Source organism: Pimephales promelas, chromosome 6 (genome assembly GCF_988280905.1).
Source record: "Pimephales promelas chromosome 6, fPimPro1.hap1.1, whole genome shotgun sequence".
NCBI lineage: Eukaryota > Metazoa > Chordata > Actinopteri > Cypriniformes > Leuciscidae > Pimephales > Pimephales promelas.
The window spans coordinates 9,822,691-9,837,825 of record NC_142774.1 but is presented as its reverse complement, the minus strand read 5'-3'; the positions used below and the strand labels follow the sequence as shown (position 1 = coordinate 9,837,825).

The window sequence follows — 15,135 nt, the reverse complement described above, 5'->3', positions numbered from 1 at the left end:
TTGTGGTTGTTGAAGCTGTTGCTGTAGTTTCTGATGTTGTAATTTCTGAAGTTGTAGGCACCACTGTTGAAGTAAGAGGTGTTGTTTCTGTAGTTACTACTGTCGTTGTAGGAGTTTGAGTTGTTGTGAGTTCAACTGATGTTGTGGGCTCAGCTGTAGTTGTGGTAGTGGGAGGTGCAGTTGAAGTTTCTGAAGTTGTAGACATTGTGGTTGAAACAACAGTTGAGGTTTCTGGAGTAACAATTGTGGTTGTGACAGCTTCAGTAGTTGTGGTTACAGGTGTTGTTGTGGTCGGTGCTGTTGTTGTACTTTGTGCTTCAGAGGACGTTGGAGTTAATGTAGTTGTGGAAGCTTCAGTTAGGGTTGTTGATGCTGTAATAGTTGTTTCAGTTGCAGTTGTTGTTTCTGTAGTTGTAGGCGTTGCTGTCGAAGCAAGTGTTGTAGTTTCTGAAGTTATAACTGTTGTTGCAGATGGAGATTCAGTTGACGTTGGTGCTGATGTCGTAGTACTGGGCAATGAAGTTGTGGTTGTTGAAGCTGTTGCTGTAGTTTCTGATGTTGTACTTTCTGAAGTTGTAGGCACCACTGTTGAAGTAAGAGGTGTTGTTTCTGTAGTTACTACTGTCGTTGTGGGAGTTTGAGTTGTTGTGAGTTCAACTGATGTTGTGGGCTCAGCTGTAGTTGTGGTAGTGGGAGGTGCAGTTGAAGTTTCTGAAGTTGAAGACATGGTGGTTGAAACAATAGTTGAGGTTTCTGGAGTAACAATTGTGGTTGTGACAGCTTCAGTAGTTGTGGTTACAGGTGTTGTTGTGGTCGGTGCTGTTGTTGTACTTTGTGCTTCAGAGGACGTTGGAGTTAATGTAGTTGTGGAAGCTTCAGTTAGGGTTGTTGATGCTGTAATAGTTGTTTCAGTTGCAGTTGTTGTTTCTGTAGTTGTAGGCGTTGCTGTCGAAGCAAGTGTTGTAGTTTCTGAAGTTATAACTGTTGTTGCAGTTGGAGATTCAGTTGACGTTGGAGCTGATGTCGTAGTACTGGGCAATGAAGTTGTGGTTGTTGAAGCTGTTGCTGTAGTTTCTGATGTTGTACTTTCTGAAGTTGTAGGCACCACTGTTGAAGTAAGAGGTGTTGTTTCTGTAGTTACTACTGTCGTTGTGGGAGTTTGAGTTGTTGTGAGTTCAACTGATGTTGTGGGCCTAGCTGTAGTTGTGGTAGTGGGAGGTGCAGTTGAAGTTTCTGAAGTTGTAGACATTGTGGTTGAAACAACAGTTGAGGTTTCTGGACTAACATTTGTGGTTGTGACAGCTTCAGTAGTAGTTGTGATTACAGGTGTTGTTGTGGTCGGTGCTGTTGTTGTACTTTGTGCTTCAGAGGACGTTGGAGTTAATGTAGTTGTGGAAGCTTCAGTTAGGGTTGTTGATGCTGTAATAGTTGTTTCAGTTGCAGTTGTTGTTTCTGTAGTTGTAGGCGTTGCTGTCGAAGCAAGTGTTGTAGTTTCTGAAGTTATAACTGTTGTTGCAGATGGAGATTCAGTTGACGTTGGAGCTGATGTCGTAGTACTGGGCAATGAAGTTGTGGTTGTTGAAGCTGTTGCTGTAGTTTCTGATGTTGTACTTTCTGAAGTTGTAGGCACCACTGTGGAAGTAAGAGGTGTTGTTTCTGTAGTTACTACTGTCGTTGTGGGAGTTTGAGTTGTTGTGATTTCAACTGATGTTGTGGGCTCAGCTGTAGTTGTGGTAGTGGGAGGTGCAGTTGAAGTTTCTGAAGTTGTAGACATTGTGGTTGAAACAACAGTTGAGGTTTCTGGAGTAACAATTGTGGTTGTGACAGCTTCAGTAGTTGTGGTTACAGGTGTTGTTGTGGTCGGTGCTGTTGTTGTACTTTGTGCTTCAGAGGACGTTGGAGTTAATGTAGTTGTGGAAGCTTCAGTTAGGGTTGTTGATGCTGTAATAGTTGTTGCAGTTGTTGTTTCTGAAGTTGTAGGCATTGTTGTTGAAGCAAGTGTTGTAGCTTCTGAAGTTATAACTGTTGTTGCAGTTGGAGATTCAGTTGACGTTGGAGCTGATGTCGTAGTAATGGGCAATGAAGTTGTGGTTGTTGAAGCTGTAGCTGTAGTTTCTGATGTTGTACTTTCTGAAGTTGTAGGCACCACTGTTGAAGTAAGAGGTGTTGTTCCTGTAGTTACTACTGTCGTTGTGGGAGTTTGAGTTGTTGTGAGTTCAACTGATGTTGTGGGCTCAGCTGTAGTTGTGGTAGTGGGAGGTGCAGTTGAAGTTTCTGAAGTTGTAGACATTGTGGTTGAAACAACAGTTGAGGTTTCTGGACTAACATTTGTGGTTGTGACAGCTTCAGTAGTTGTGGTTACAGGTGTTGTTGTGGTCGGTGCTGTTGTTGTACTTTGTGCTTCAGAGGACGTTGGAGTTAATGTAGTTGTGGAAGCTTCAGTTAGGGTTGTTGATGCTGTAATAGTTGTTGCAGTTGCAGTTGTTGTTTCTGAAGTTGTAGGCATTGTTGTTGAAGCAAGTGTTGTAGCTTCTGAAGTTATAACTTGTGTTGCAGTTGGAGATTCAGTTGACGTTGGAGCTGATGTCGTAGTACTGGGCAATGAAGTTGTGGTTGTTGAAGCTGTTGCTGTAGTTTCTAATGTTGTACTTTCTGAAGTTGTAGGCACCACTGTTGAAGTAAGAGGTGTTGTTTCTGTAGTTACTACTGTCGTTGTGGGAGTTTGAGTTGTTGTGAGTTCAACTGATGTTGTGGGCTCAGCTGTAGTTGTGGTAGTGGGAGGTGCAGTTGAAGTTTCTGAAGTTGTAGACATTGTGGTTGAAACAACAGTTGAGGTTTCTGGACTAACATTTGTGGTTGTGACAGCTTCAGTACTTGTGGTTACAGGTGTTGTTGTGGTCGGTGCTGTTGTTGTACTTTGTGCTTCAGAGGACGTTGGAGTTAATGTAGTTGTGGAAGCTTCAGTTAGGGTTGTTGATGCTGTAATAGTTGTTTCAGTTGCAGTTGTTGTTTCTGTAGTTGTAGGTGTTGCTGTCGAAGCAAGTGTTGTAGTTTCTGAAGTTATAACTGTTGTTGCAGTTGGAGATTCAGTTGACGTTGGAGCTGATGTCGTAGTACTGGGCAATGAAGTTGTGGTTGAAGCTGTTGCTGTAGTTTCTGATGTTGTACTTTCTGAAGTTGTAGGCACCACTGTTGAAGTAAGGGGTGTTGTTTCTGTAGTTACTACTGTCGTTGTGGGAGTTTGAGTTGTTGTGAGTTCAACTGATGTTGTGGGCTCAGCTGTAGTTGTGGTAGTGGGAGGTGCAGTTGAAGTTTCTGAAGTTGTAGACATTGTGGTTGAAACAACAGTTGAGGTTTCTGGAATAACAATTGTGGTTGTGACAGCTTCAGTAGTTGTGGTTACAGGTGTTGTTGTGGTCGGTGCTGTTGTTGTACTTTGTGCTTCAGAGGACGTTGGAGTTAATGTAGTTGTGGAAGCTTCAGTTAGGGTTGTTGATGCTGTAATAGTTGTTTCAGTTGCAGTTGTTGTTTCTGTAGTTGTAGGCGTTGCTGTCGAAGCAAGTGTTGTAGTTTCTGAAGTTATAACTGTTGTTGCGGTTGGAGATTCAGTTGACGTTGGAGCTGATGTCGTAGTACTGGGCAATGAAGTTGTGGTTGTTGAAGCTGTTGCTGTAGTTTCTGATGTTGTACTTTCTGAAGTTGTAGGCACCACTGTTGAAGTAAGAGGTGTTGTTTCTGTAGTTACTACTGTCGTTGTGGGAGTTTGAGTTGTTGTGAGTTCAACTGATGTTGTGGGCTCAGCTGTAGTTGTGGTAGTGGGAGGTGCAGTTGAAGTTTCTGAAGTTGTAGACATTGTGGTTGAAACAACAGTTGAGGTTTCTGGACTAACATTTGTGGTTGTGACAGCTTCAGTAGTTGTGGTTACAGGTGTTGTTGTGGTCGGTGCTGTTGTTGTACTTTGTGCTTCAGAGGACGTTGGAGTTAATGTAGTTGTGGAAGCTTCAGTTAGGGTTGTTGATGCTGTAATAGTTGTTGCAGTTGCAGTTGTTGTTTCTGAAGTTGTAGGCATTGTTGTTGAAGCAAGTGTTGTAGCTTCTGAAGTTATAACTGTTGTTGCAGTTGGAGATTCAGTTGACGTTGGAGCTGATGTCGTAGTAATGGGGAATGAAGTTGTGGTTGTTGAAGCTGTAGCTGTAGTTTCTGATGTTGTACTTTCTGAAGTTGTAGGCACCACTGTTGAAGTAAGAGGTGTTGTTTCTGTAGTTACTACTGTCGTTGTGGGAGTTTGAGTTGTTGAGAGTTCAACTGATGTTGTGGGCTCAGCTGTAGTTGTGGTAGTGGGAGGTGCAGTTGAAGTTTCTGAAGTTGTAGACATTGTGGTTGAAAGAACAGTTGAGGTTTCTGGACTAACATTTGTGGTTGTGACAGCTTCAGTACTTGTGGTTACAGGTGTTGTTGTGGTCGGTGCTGTTGTTGTACTTTGTGCTTCAGAGGACGTTGGAGTTAATGTAGTTGTGGAAGCTTCAGTTAGGGTTGTTGATGCTGTAATAGTTGTTTCAGTTGCAGTTGTTGTTTCTGTAGTTGTAGGTGTTGCTGTCGAAGCAAGTGTTGTAGTTTCTGAAGTTATAACTGTTGTTGCAGTTGGAGATTCAGTTGACGTTGGAGCTGATGTCGTAGTACTGGGCAATGAAGTTGTGGTTGAAGCTGTTGCTGTGGTTTCTGATGTTGTACTTTCTGAAGTTGTAGGCACCACTGTTGAAGTAAGGGGTGTTGTTTCTGTAGTTACTACTGTCGTTGTGGGAGTTTGAGTTGTTGTGAGTTCAACTGATGTTGTGGGCTCAGCTGTAGTTGTGGTAGTGGGAGGTGCAGTTGAAGTTTCTGAAGTTGTAGACATTGTGGTTGAAACAACAGTTGAGGTTTCTGGAATAACAATTGTGGTTGTGACAGCTTCAGTAGTTGTGGTTACAGGTGTTGTTGTGGTCGGTGCTGTTGTTGTACTTTGTGCTTCAGAGGACGTTGGAGTTAATGTAGTTGTGGAAGCTTCAGTTAGGGTTGTTGATGCTGTAATAGTTGTTTCAGTTGCAGTTGTTGTTTCTGTAGTTGTAGGCGTTGCTGTCGAAGCAAGTGTTGTAGTTTCTGAAGTTATAACTGTTGTTGCGGTTGGAGATTCAGTTGACGTTGGAGCTGATGTCGTAGTACTGGGCAATGAAGTTGTGGTTGTTGAAGCTGTTGCTGTAGTTTCTGATGTTGTACTTTCTGAAGTTGTAGGCACCACTGTTGAAGTAAGAGGTGTTGTTTCTGTAGTTACTACTGTCGTTGTGGGAGTTTGAGTTGTTGTGAGTTCAACTGATGTTGTGGGCTCAGCTGTAGTTGTGGTAGTGGGAGGTGCAGTTGAAGTTTCTGAAGTTGTAGACATTGTGGTTGAAACAACAGTTGAGGTTTCTGGAATAACAATTGTGGTTGTGACAGCTTCAGTAGTTGTGGTTACAGGTGTTGTTGTGGTCGGTGCTGTTGTTGTACTTTGTGCTTCAGAGGACGTTGGAGTTAATGTAGTTGTGGAAGCTTCAGTTAGGGTTGTTGATGCTGTAATAGTTGTTTCAGTTGCAGTTGTTGTTTCTGTAGTTGTAGGCGTTGCTGTCGAAGCAAGTGTTGTAGTTTCTGAAGTTATAACTGTTGTTGCGGTTGGAGATTCAGTTGACGTTGGAGCTGATGTCGTAGTACTGGGCAATGAAGTTGTGGTTGTTGAAGCTGTAGCTGTAGTTTCTGATGTTGTACTTTCTGAAGTTGTAGGCACCACTGTTGAAGTAAGAGGTGTTGTTTCTGTAGTTACTACTGTCGTTGTGGGAGTTTGAGTTGTTGTGAGTTCAACTGATGTTGTGGGCTCAGCTGTAGTTGTGGTAGTGGGAGGTGCAGTTGAAGTTTCTGAAGTTGTAGACATTGTGGTTGAAACAACAGTTGAGGTTTCTGGAGTAACAATTGTGGTTGTGACAGCTTCAGTAGTTGTGGTTACAGGTGTTGTTGTGGTCGGTGCTGTTGTTGTACTTTGTGCTTCAGAGGACGTTGGAGTTAATGTAGTTGTGGAAGCTTCAGTTAGGGTTGTTGATGCTGTAATAGTTGTTTCAGTTGCAGTTGTTGTTTCTGTAGTTGTAGGCGTTGCTGTCGAAGCAAGTGTTGTAGTTTCTGAAGTTATAACTGTTGTTGCGGTTGGAGATTCAGTTGACGTTGGAGCTGATGTCGTAGTACTGGGCAATGAAGTTGTGGTTGTTGAAGCTGTTGCTGTAGTTTCTGATGTTGTACTTTCTGAAGTTGTAGGCACCACTGTTGAAGTAAGAGGTGTTGTTTCTGTAGTTACTACTGTCGTTGTGGGAGTTTGAGTTGTTGTGAGTTCAACTGATGTTGTGGGCTCAGCTGTAGTTGTGGTAGTGGGAGGTGCAGTTGAAGTTTCTGAAGTTGTAGACATTGTGGTTGAAACAACAGTTGAGGTTTCTGGACTAACATTTGTGGTTGTGACAGCTTCAGTAGTTGTGGTTACAGGTGTTGTTGTGGTCGGTGCTGTTGTTGTACTTTGTGCTGCAGAGGACGTTGGAGTTAATGTAGTTGTGGAAGCTTCAGTTAGGGTTGTTGATGCTGTAATAGTTGTTTCAGTTGCAGTTGTTGTTTCTGTAGTTGTAGGCGTTGCTGTCGAAGCAAGTGTTGTAGTTTCTGAAGTTATAACTGTTGTTGCAGTTGGAGATTGAGTTGACGTTGGAGCTGATGTCGTAGTACTGGGCAATGAAGTTGTGGTTGAAGCTGTTGCTGTAGTTTCTGATGTTGTACTTTCTGAAGTTGTAGGCACCACTGTTGAAGTAAGGGGTGTTGTTTCTGTAGTTACTACTGTCGTTGTGGGAGTTTGAGTTGTTGTGAGTTCAACTGATGTTGTGGGCTCAGCTGTAGTTGTGGTAGTGGGAGGTGCAGTTGAAGTTTCTGAAGTTGTAGACATTGTGGTTGAAACAACAGTTGAGGTTTCTGGAATAACAATTGTGGTTGTGACAGCTTCAGTAGTTGTGGTTACAGGTGTTGTGGTCGGTGCTGTTGTTGTACTTTGTGCTTCAGAGGACGTTGGAGTTAATGTAGTTGTGGAAGCTTCAGTTAGGGTTGTTGATGCTGTAATAGTTGTTTCAGTTGCAGTTGTTGTTTCTGTAGTTGTAGGCGTTGCTGTCGAAGCAAGTGTTGTAGTTTCTGAAGTTATAACTGTTGTTGCGGTTGGAGATTCAGTTGACGTTGGAGCTGATGTCGTAGTACTGGGCAATGAAGTTGTGGTTGTTGAAGCTGTTGCTGTAGTTTCTGATGTTGTACTTTCTGAAGTTGTAGGCACCACTGTTGAAGTAAGAGGTGTTGTTTCTGTAGTTACTACTGTCGTTGTGGGAGTTTGAGTTGTTGTGAGTTCAACTGATGTTGTGGGCTCAGCTGTAGTTGTGGTAGTGGGAGGTGCAGTTGAAGTTTCTGAAGTTGTAGACATTGTGGTTGAAACAACAGTTGAGGTTTCTGGAATAACAATTGTGGTTGTGACAGCTTCAGTAGTTGTGGTTACAGGTGTTGTTGTGGTCGGTGCTGTTGTTGTACTTTGTGCTTCAGAGGACGTTGGAGTTAATGTAGTTGTGGAAGCTTCAGTTAGGGTTGTTGATGCTGTAATAGTTGTTTCAGTTGCAGTTGTTGTTTCTGTAGTTGTAGGCGTTGCTGTCGAAGCAAGTGTTGTAGTTTCTGAAGTTATAACTGTTGTTGCGGTTGGAGATTCAGTTGACGTTGGAGCTGATGTCGTAGTACTGGGCAATGAAGTTGTGGTTGTTGAAGCTGTTGCTGTAGTTTCTGATGTTGTACTTTCTGAAGTTGTAGGCACCACTGTTGAAGTAAGAGGTGTTGTTTCTGTAGTTACTACTGTCGTTGTGGGAGTTTGAGTTGTTGTGAGTTCAACTGATGTTGTGGGCTCAGCTGTAGTTGTGGTAGTGGGAGGTGCAGTTGAAGTTTCTGAAGTTGTAGACATTGTGGTTGAAACAACAGTTGAGGTTTCTGGACTAACATTTGTGGTTGTGACAGCTTCAGTACTTGTGGTTACAGGTGTTGTTGTGGTCGGTGCTGTTGTTGTACTTTGTGCTTCAGAGGACGTTGGAGTTAATGTAGTTGTGGAAGCTTCAGTTAGGGTTGTTGATGCTGTAATAGTTGTTTCAGTTGCAGTTGTTGTTTCTGTAGTTGTAGGCGTTGCTGTCGAAGCAAGTGTTGTAGTTTCTGAAGTTATAACTGTTGTTGCGGTTGGAGATTCAGTTGACGTTGGAGCTGATGTCGTAGTACTGGGCAATGAAGTTGTGGTTGTTGAAGCTGTTGCTGTAGTTTCTGATGTTGTACTTTCTGAAGTTGTAGGCACCACTGTTGAAGTAAGAGGTGTTGTTTCTGTAGTTACTACTGTCGTTGTGGGAGTTTGAGTTGTTGTGAGTTCAACTGATGTTGTGGGCTCAGCTGTAGTTGTGGTAGTGGGAGGTGCAGTTGAAGTTTCTGAAGTTGTAGACATTGTGGTTGAAACAACAGTTGAGGTTTCTGGACTAACATTTGTGGTTGTGACAGCTTCAGTAGTTGTGGTTACAGGTGTTGTTGTGGTCGGTGCTGTTGTTGTACTTTGTGCTTCAGAGGACGTTGGAGTTAATGTAGTTGTGGAAGCTTCAGTTAGGGTTGTTGATGCTGTAATAGTTGTTTCAGTTGCAGTTGTTGTTTCTGTAGTTGTAGGCGTTGCTGTCGAAGCAAGTGTTGTAGTTTCTGAAGTTATAACTGTTGTTGCAGTTGGAGATTGAGTTGACGTTGGAGCTGATGTCGTAGTACTGGGCAATGAAGTTGTGGTTGAAGCTGTTGCTGTAGTTTCTGATGTTGTACTTTCTGAAGTTGTAGGCACCACTGTTGAAGTAAGGGGTGTTGTTTCTGTAGTTACTACTGTCGTTGTGGGAGTTTGAGTTGTTGTGAGTTCAACTGATGTTGTGGGCTCAGCTGTAGTTGTGGTAGTGGGAGGTGCAGTTGAAGTTTCTGAAGTTGTAGACATTGTGGTTGAAACAACAGTTGAGGTTTCTGGAATAACAATTGTGGTTGTGACAGCTTCAGTAGTTGTGGTTACAGGTGTTGTGGTCGGTGCTGTTGTTGTACTTTGTGCTTCAGAGGACGTTGGAGTTAATGTAGTTGTGGAAGCTTCAGTTAGGGTTGTTGATGCTGTAATAGTTGTTTCAGTTGCAGTTGTTGTTTCTGTAGTTGTAGGCGTTGCTGTCGAAGAAAGTGTTGTAGTTTCTGAAGTTATAACTGTTGTTGCGGTTGGAGATTCAGTTGACGTTGGAGCTGATGTCGTAGTACTGGGCAATGAAGTTGTGGTTGTTGAAGCTGTTGCTGTAGTTTCTGATGTTGTACTTTCTGAAGTTGTAGGCACCACTGTTGAAGTAAGAGGTGTTGTTTCTGTAGTTACTACTGTCGTTGTGGGAGTTTGAGTTGTTGTGAGTTCAACTGATGTTGTGGGCTCAGCTGTAGTTGTGGTAGTGGGAGGTGCAGTTGAAGTTTCTGAAGTTGTAGACATTGTGGTTGAAACAACAGTTGAGGTTTCTGGAATAACAATTGTGGTTGTGACAGCTTCAGTAGTTGTGGTTACAGGTGTTGTTGTGGTCGGTGCTGTTGTTGTACTTTGTGCTTCAGAGGACGTTGGAGTTAATGTAGTTGTGGAAGCTTCAGTTAGGGTTGTTGATGCTGTAATAGTTGTTTCAGTTGCAGTTGTTGTTTCTGTAGTTGTAGGCGTTGCTGTCGAAGCAAGTGTTGTAGTTTCTGAAGTTATAACTGTTGTTGCGGTTGGAGATTCAGTTGACGTTGGAGCTGATGTCGTAGTACTGGGCAATGAAGTTGTGGTTGTTGAAGCTGTTGCTGTAGTTTCTGATGTTGTACTTTCTGAAGTTGTAGGCACCACTGTTGAAGTAAGAGGTGTTGTTTCTGTAGTTACTACTGTCGTTGTGGGAGTTTGAGTTGTTGTGAGTTCAACTGATGTTGTGGGCTCAGCTGTAGTTGTGGTAGTGGGAGGTGCAGTTGAAGTTTCTGAAGTTGTAGACATTGTGGTTGAAACAACAGTTGAGGTTTCTGGACTAACATTTGTGGTTGTGACAGCTTCAGTACTTGTGGTTACAGGTGTTGTTGTGGTCGGTGCTGTTGTTGTACTTTGTGCTTCAGAGGACGTTGGAGTTAATGTAGTTGTGGAAGCTTCAGTTAGGGTTGTTGATGCTGTAATAGTTGTTTCAGTTGCAGTTGTTGTTTCTGTAGTTGTAGGCGTTGCTGTCGAAGCAAGTGTTGTAGTTTCTGAAGTTATAACTGTTGTTGCGGTTGGAGATTCAGTTGACGTTGGAGCTGATGTCGTAGTACTGGGCAATGAAGTTGTGGTTGTTGAAGCTGTTGCTGTAGTTTCTGATGTTGTACTTTCTGAAGTTGTAGGCACCACTGTTGAAGTAAGAGGTGTTGTTTCTGTAGTTACTACTGTCGTTGTGGGAGTTTGAGTTGTTGTGAGTTCAACTGATGTTGTGGGCTCAGCTGTAGTTGTGGTAGTGGGAGGTGCAGTTGAAGTTTCTGAAGTTGTAGACATTGTGGTTGAAACAACAGTTGAGGTTTCTGGACTAACATTTGTGGTTGTGACAGCTTCAGTAGTTGTGGTTACAGGTGTTGTTGTGGTCGGTGCTGTTGTTGTACTTTGTGCTTCAGAGGACGTTGGAGTTAATGTAGTTGTGGAAGCTTCAGTTAGGGTTGTTGATGCTGTAATAGTTGTTTCAGTTGCAGTTGTTGTTTCTGTAGTTGTAGGCGTTGCTGTCGAAGCAAGTGTTGTAGTTTCTGAAGTTATAACTGTTGTTGCAGTTGGAGATTGAGTTGACGTTGGAGCTGATGTCGTAGTACTGGGCAATGAAGTTGTGGTTGAAGCTGTTGCTGTAGTTTCTGATGTTGTACTTTCTGAAGTTGTAGGCACCACTGTTGAAGTAAGGGGTGTTGTTTCTGTAGTTACTACTGTCGTTGTGGGAGTTTGAGTTGTTGTGAGTTCAACTGATGTTGTGGGCTCAGCTGTAGTTGTGGTAGTGGGAGGTGCAGTTGAAGTTTCTGAAGTTGTAGACATTGTGGTTGAAACAACAGTTGAGGTTTCTGGAATAACAATTGTGGTTGTGACAGCTTCAGTAGTTGTGGTTACAGGTGTTGTGGTCGGTGCTGTTGTTGTACTTTGTGCTTCAGAGGACGTTGGAGTTAATGTAGTTGTGGAAGCTTCAGTTAGGGTTGTTGATGCTGTAATAGTTGTTTCAGTTGCAGTTGTTGTTTCTGTAGTTGTAGGCGTTGCTGTCGAAGAAAGTGTTGTAGTTTCTGAAGTTATAACTGTTGTTGCGGTTGGAGATTCAGTTGACGTTGGAGCTGATGTCGTAGTACTGGGCAATGAAGTTGTGGTTGTTGAAGCTGTTGCTGTAGTTTCTGATGTTGTACTTTCTGAAGTTGTAGGCACCACTGTTGAAGTAAGAGGTGTTGTTTCTGTAGTTACTACTGTCGTTGTGGGAGTTTGAGTTGTTGTGAGTTCAACTGATGTTGTGGGCTCAGCTGTAGTTGTGGTAGTGGGAGGTGCAGTTGAAGTTTCTGAAGTTGTAGACATTGTGGTTGAAACAACAGTTGAGGTTTCTGGACTAACATTTGTGGTTGTGACAGCTTCAGTACTTGTGGTTACAGGTGTTGTTGTGGTCGGTGCTGTTGTTGTACTTTGTGCTTCAGAGGACGTTGGAGTTAATGTAGTTGTGGAAGCTTCAGTTAGGGTTGTTGATGCTGTAATAGTTGTTGCAGTTGTTGTTTCTGAAGTTGTAGGCATTGTTGTTGAAGCAAGTGTTGTAGCTTCTGAAGTTATAACTGTTGTTGCAGTTGGAGATTCAGTTGACGTTGGAGCTGATGCCGTAGTAATGGGCAATGAAGTTGTGGTTGTTGAAGCTGTAGCTGTAGTTTCTGATGTTGTACTTTCTGAAGTTGTAGGCACCACTGTTGAAGTAAGAGGTGTTGTTTCTGTAGTTACTACTGTCGTTGTGGGAGTTTGAGTTGTTGTGAGTTCAACTGATGTTGTGGGCTCAGCTGTAGTTGTGGTAGTGGGAGGTGCAGTTGAAGTTTCTGAAGTTGTAGACATTGTGGTTGAAACAACAGTTGAGGTTTCTGGACTAACATTTGTGGTTGTGACAGCTTCAGTAGTTGTGGTTACAGGTGTTGTTGTGGTCGGTGCTGTTGTTGTACTTTGTGCTTCAGAGGACGTTGGAGTTAATGTAGTAGTGGAAGCTTCAGTTAGGGTTGTTGATGCTGTAATAGTTGTTTCAGTTGCAGTTGTTGTTTCTGTAGTTGTAGGCGTTGCTGTCGAAGCAAGTGTTGTAGTTTCTGAAGTTATAACTGTTGTTGCAGTTGGAGATTCAGTTGACGTTGGAGCTGATGTCGTAGTACTGGGCAATGAAGTTGTGGTTGTTGAAGCTGTTGCTGTAGTTTCTGATGTTGTACTTTCTGAAGTTGTAGGCACCACTGTTGAAGTAAGGGGTGTTGTTTCTGTAGTTACTACTGTCGTTGTGGGAGTTTGAGTTGTTGTGAGTTCAACTGATGTTGTGGGCTCAGCTGTAGTTGTGGTAGTGGGAGGTGCAGTTGAAGTTTCTGAAGTTGTAGACATTGTGGTTGAAACAACAGTTGTGGTTTCTGGACTAACATTTGTGGTTGTGACAGATTCAGTAGAGGATGTTGGAGCTAATGTAGCAGTGGAAGGTTCAGTTAGGGTTGTTGACGATGTAATAGTTGTTCCAGTTGCAGTTGTTGTAGAGTCAAATGAAGTTGGAGGTGATGTTGCAGTTGTGGTTTCTGTAGTTGCCCTGATTTGATTAAAAATATATATTATATTGTATCGTATATAAAATAATGATATATCTATTTATTACATTTGCAAAATAGTATATATATATATATATATATATATATATAAATGTGTGTGTGTGTGTGTGTGTGTGTGTGTGTGTGTGTGTGTGTGTGTGTGTGTGTTACTAGAAACTTTGTTCTTTTAGCCATAGACTTTCTAATGTAATAAAACAGTATGTTCTCTAAATTATACTGTGGCGAACAGGACAAGGCCGAGGACCGTGAGAGATACGAGACCGGTGCGTCTCACTTATGTCACTCATCAGCAATAATGCCACCGGCCTTGGCCCACTTTCTCATGGCCTCACAGCCTTCTGCCTCATCCTGCCCACCACAATATATATATATAATTTCGAGAACAAATTTTTTTACTACATTAGAAAGTCTACGGCTACAGGAACATTTCCAAAACACTCAAAGGTCCTAAATAGAGATACAGATGGCAGCCTTATATATAGGTTTAAAAATGGTAATTCCGAAAATCTCATTAAGGGGAAAAAAATACCCCTTATTGGTAATGATCAGAAAAACTAAGCAAACCCTCAATTTACTGCCAAAGACAAGCAAGATTATAAGAAGAACACTAGACAAGCATGACCTTCATGTTGGGACATCTTGCCAAATGCCAGTCTTGACTGCAAGAAGAACATAAAAGGCCGACTTGAATACGCTAAAATTAATTTGGATAGATCTGTGAATTTCTGGAAGAATGTTTTAAGTATTAATGTGACTAAAATTTTAACTGATGTTTTTTTTATATATTTTTCTGATACATAACTAATTTTTGGGACCTATGGATCAGCGGCATTTCTGGTGCAAAAAGGGCAAAGCTTATTAGCTTGTCAAACATGGAGGGGGTCCAGTCTTGTTATGGGGGTGCTTTGCTGTCGCAGGAAGTGGAAATCTTGACTGTATGGACATCATTGTTTGAAGTATGAAGGCATTTTGGCAAAGATGGTAAGACCTTCGATGCAGAGACTGAAACATGATGATCAATGAACTTTCCTCCAGGACAGCCACCCCAAAGTATACAGTAAATACAAATTGACTTAAGCTTGGTTCAGGGATCAGTAGTAGAATGCCCTTGAGTGGCTGTACAATCTATAGATTCCAATCTCATTGAAAATATTTGGTGGAATTTGAAGAAAGCAGTGGTAACTTCAAAACCAAATATTTTCAGTGATCATAAAGCTTGAAAAAGCGAGGAAATGAGCCAAGATTGCAGTAGCGAGGTGAAACTTCTTAACACTTACAGGCAGCATTTATTAGATGTTTCTGTATAAAATGTGACTTTGGGGGGTTGAATAATTTGTATTTGTAAAATGTGACTTTGGGGGGTTCATTAATTTGTACATTAATGTTTAGAGCATATTTGATTTTTTTTTAAATTGTCATCAACTTTACTTTCTCAGAATCATTTGTATTAATAAACTATAATAGTTTACTGATGCCTTTGTTGAATTGGTTTAATAAAATGTTGTTCTTGGCAGCTAAATGTTTTGCAGGTCAAAGAGGTAGTGTGTGAGTGTGTGTGTATGATACATGATTGAGAATACAAACAATTGATTATAATTCCACTTACTCAGCTCCATGAATTCCACACCACAGACACACTGTAAACAGAAACACAGTGCTATATAATTATACATATATATTAACATATATATTATAAAGATGTAACATTTCAAGTACTTACATAGGATGAATAAAATTGTCCTAGTGCCATCTTGCTTGGAAAGAAAAAAAATCCTAAGAGAGAAAAAAGAGAGAAAAAAATTGTTTTAATTGTTTAAATTACCCTATACAGTTAAAGAGTGGAATATCAACAAATAAGTTTTTTTTTTTTCTGATCAGAACAAAAAAAGAGGATCCCGTTAAAGCAGGTAAATAGCGGACCCCTAATACTGCTCATAAGTAAATATAGCCTAGTCGAATTACGCCAAGATGTGTGTCTCAATTACGCAGCACATGCGCATCTATGGCTTTTATCTCAACACAACCTTCACTAAGCAACACATAAAGACGCTGGTTTGGGCCTAATATTAGGCCTAAAATAGACAAATTAAAATAACCCCCGTGTAAAAAGGACAGAACGATGAAGCACATCTGTCAGTTTTTAATTACATCTGTCTGTTTTAAATGACATTTGAAACTAATAACCTAACCTTTCAAATGAAGATTTTAATTGTTATGCCA

General features: G+C 41.6%; 1 protein-coding gene across 1 annotated transcript in view; it reads right to left on the bottom strand.

Moving 5' to 3' along the window:
- LOC120459352 (uncharacterized) overlaps positions 1-15,135 on the bottom strand; it is a 93,905-nt gene that overhangs the window by 21,676 nt on the left and 57,094 nt on the right. The window contains 12 exon segments of the mRNA XM_089132657.1: positions 339-1,494; positions 2,323-3,054; positions 3,436-5,492; positions 5,550-6,296; positions 6,534-8,051; positions 8,142-8,897; positions 9,342-9,392; positions 9,714-9,993; positions 10,135-10,518; positions 10,657-10,842; positions 11,725-11,910; positions 12,211-12,558. Of these exon segments, the coding sequence (XP_088988783.1) occupies positions 339-1,494; positions 2,323-3,054; positions 3,436-5,492; positions 5,550-6,296; positions 6,534-8,051; positions 8,142-8,897; positions 9,342-9,392; positions 9,714-9,993; positions 10,135-10,518; positions 10,657-10,842; positions 11,725-11,910; positions 12,211-12,558 (8,401 nt within the window).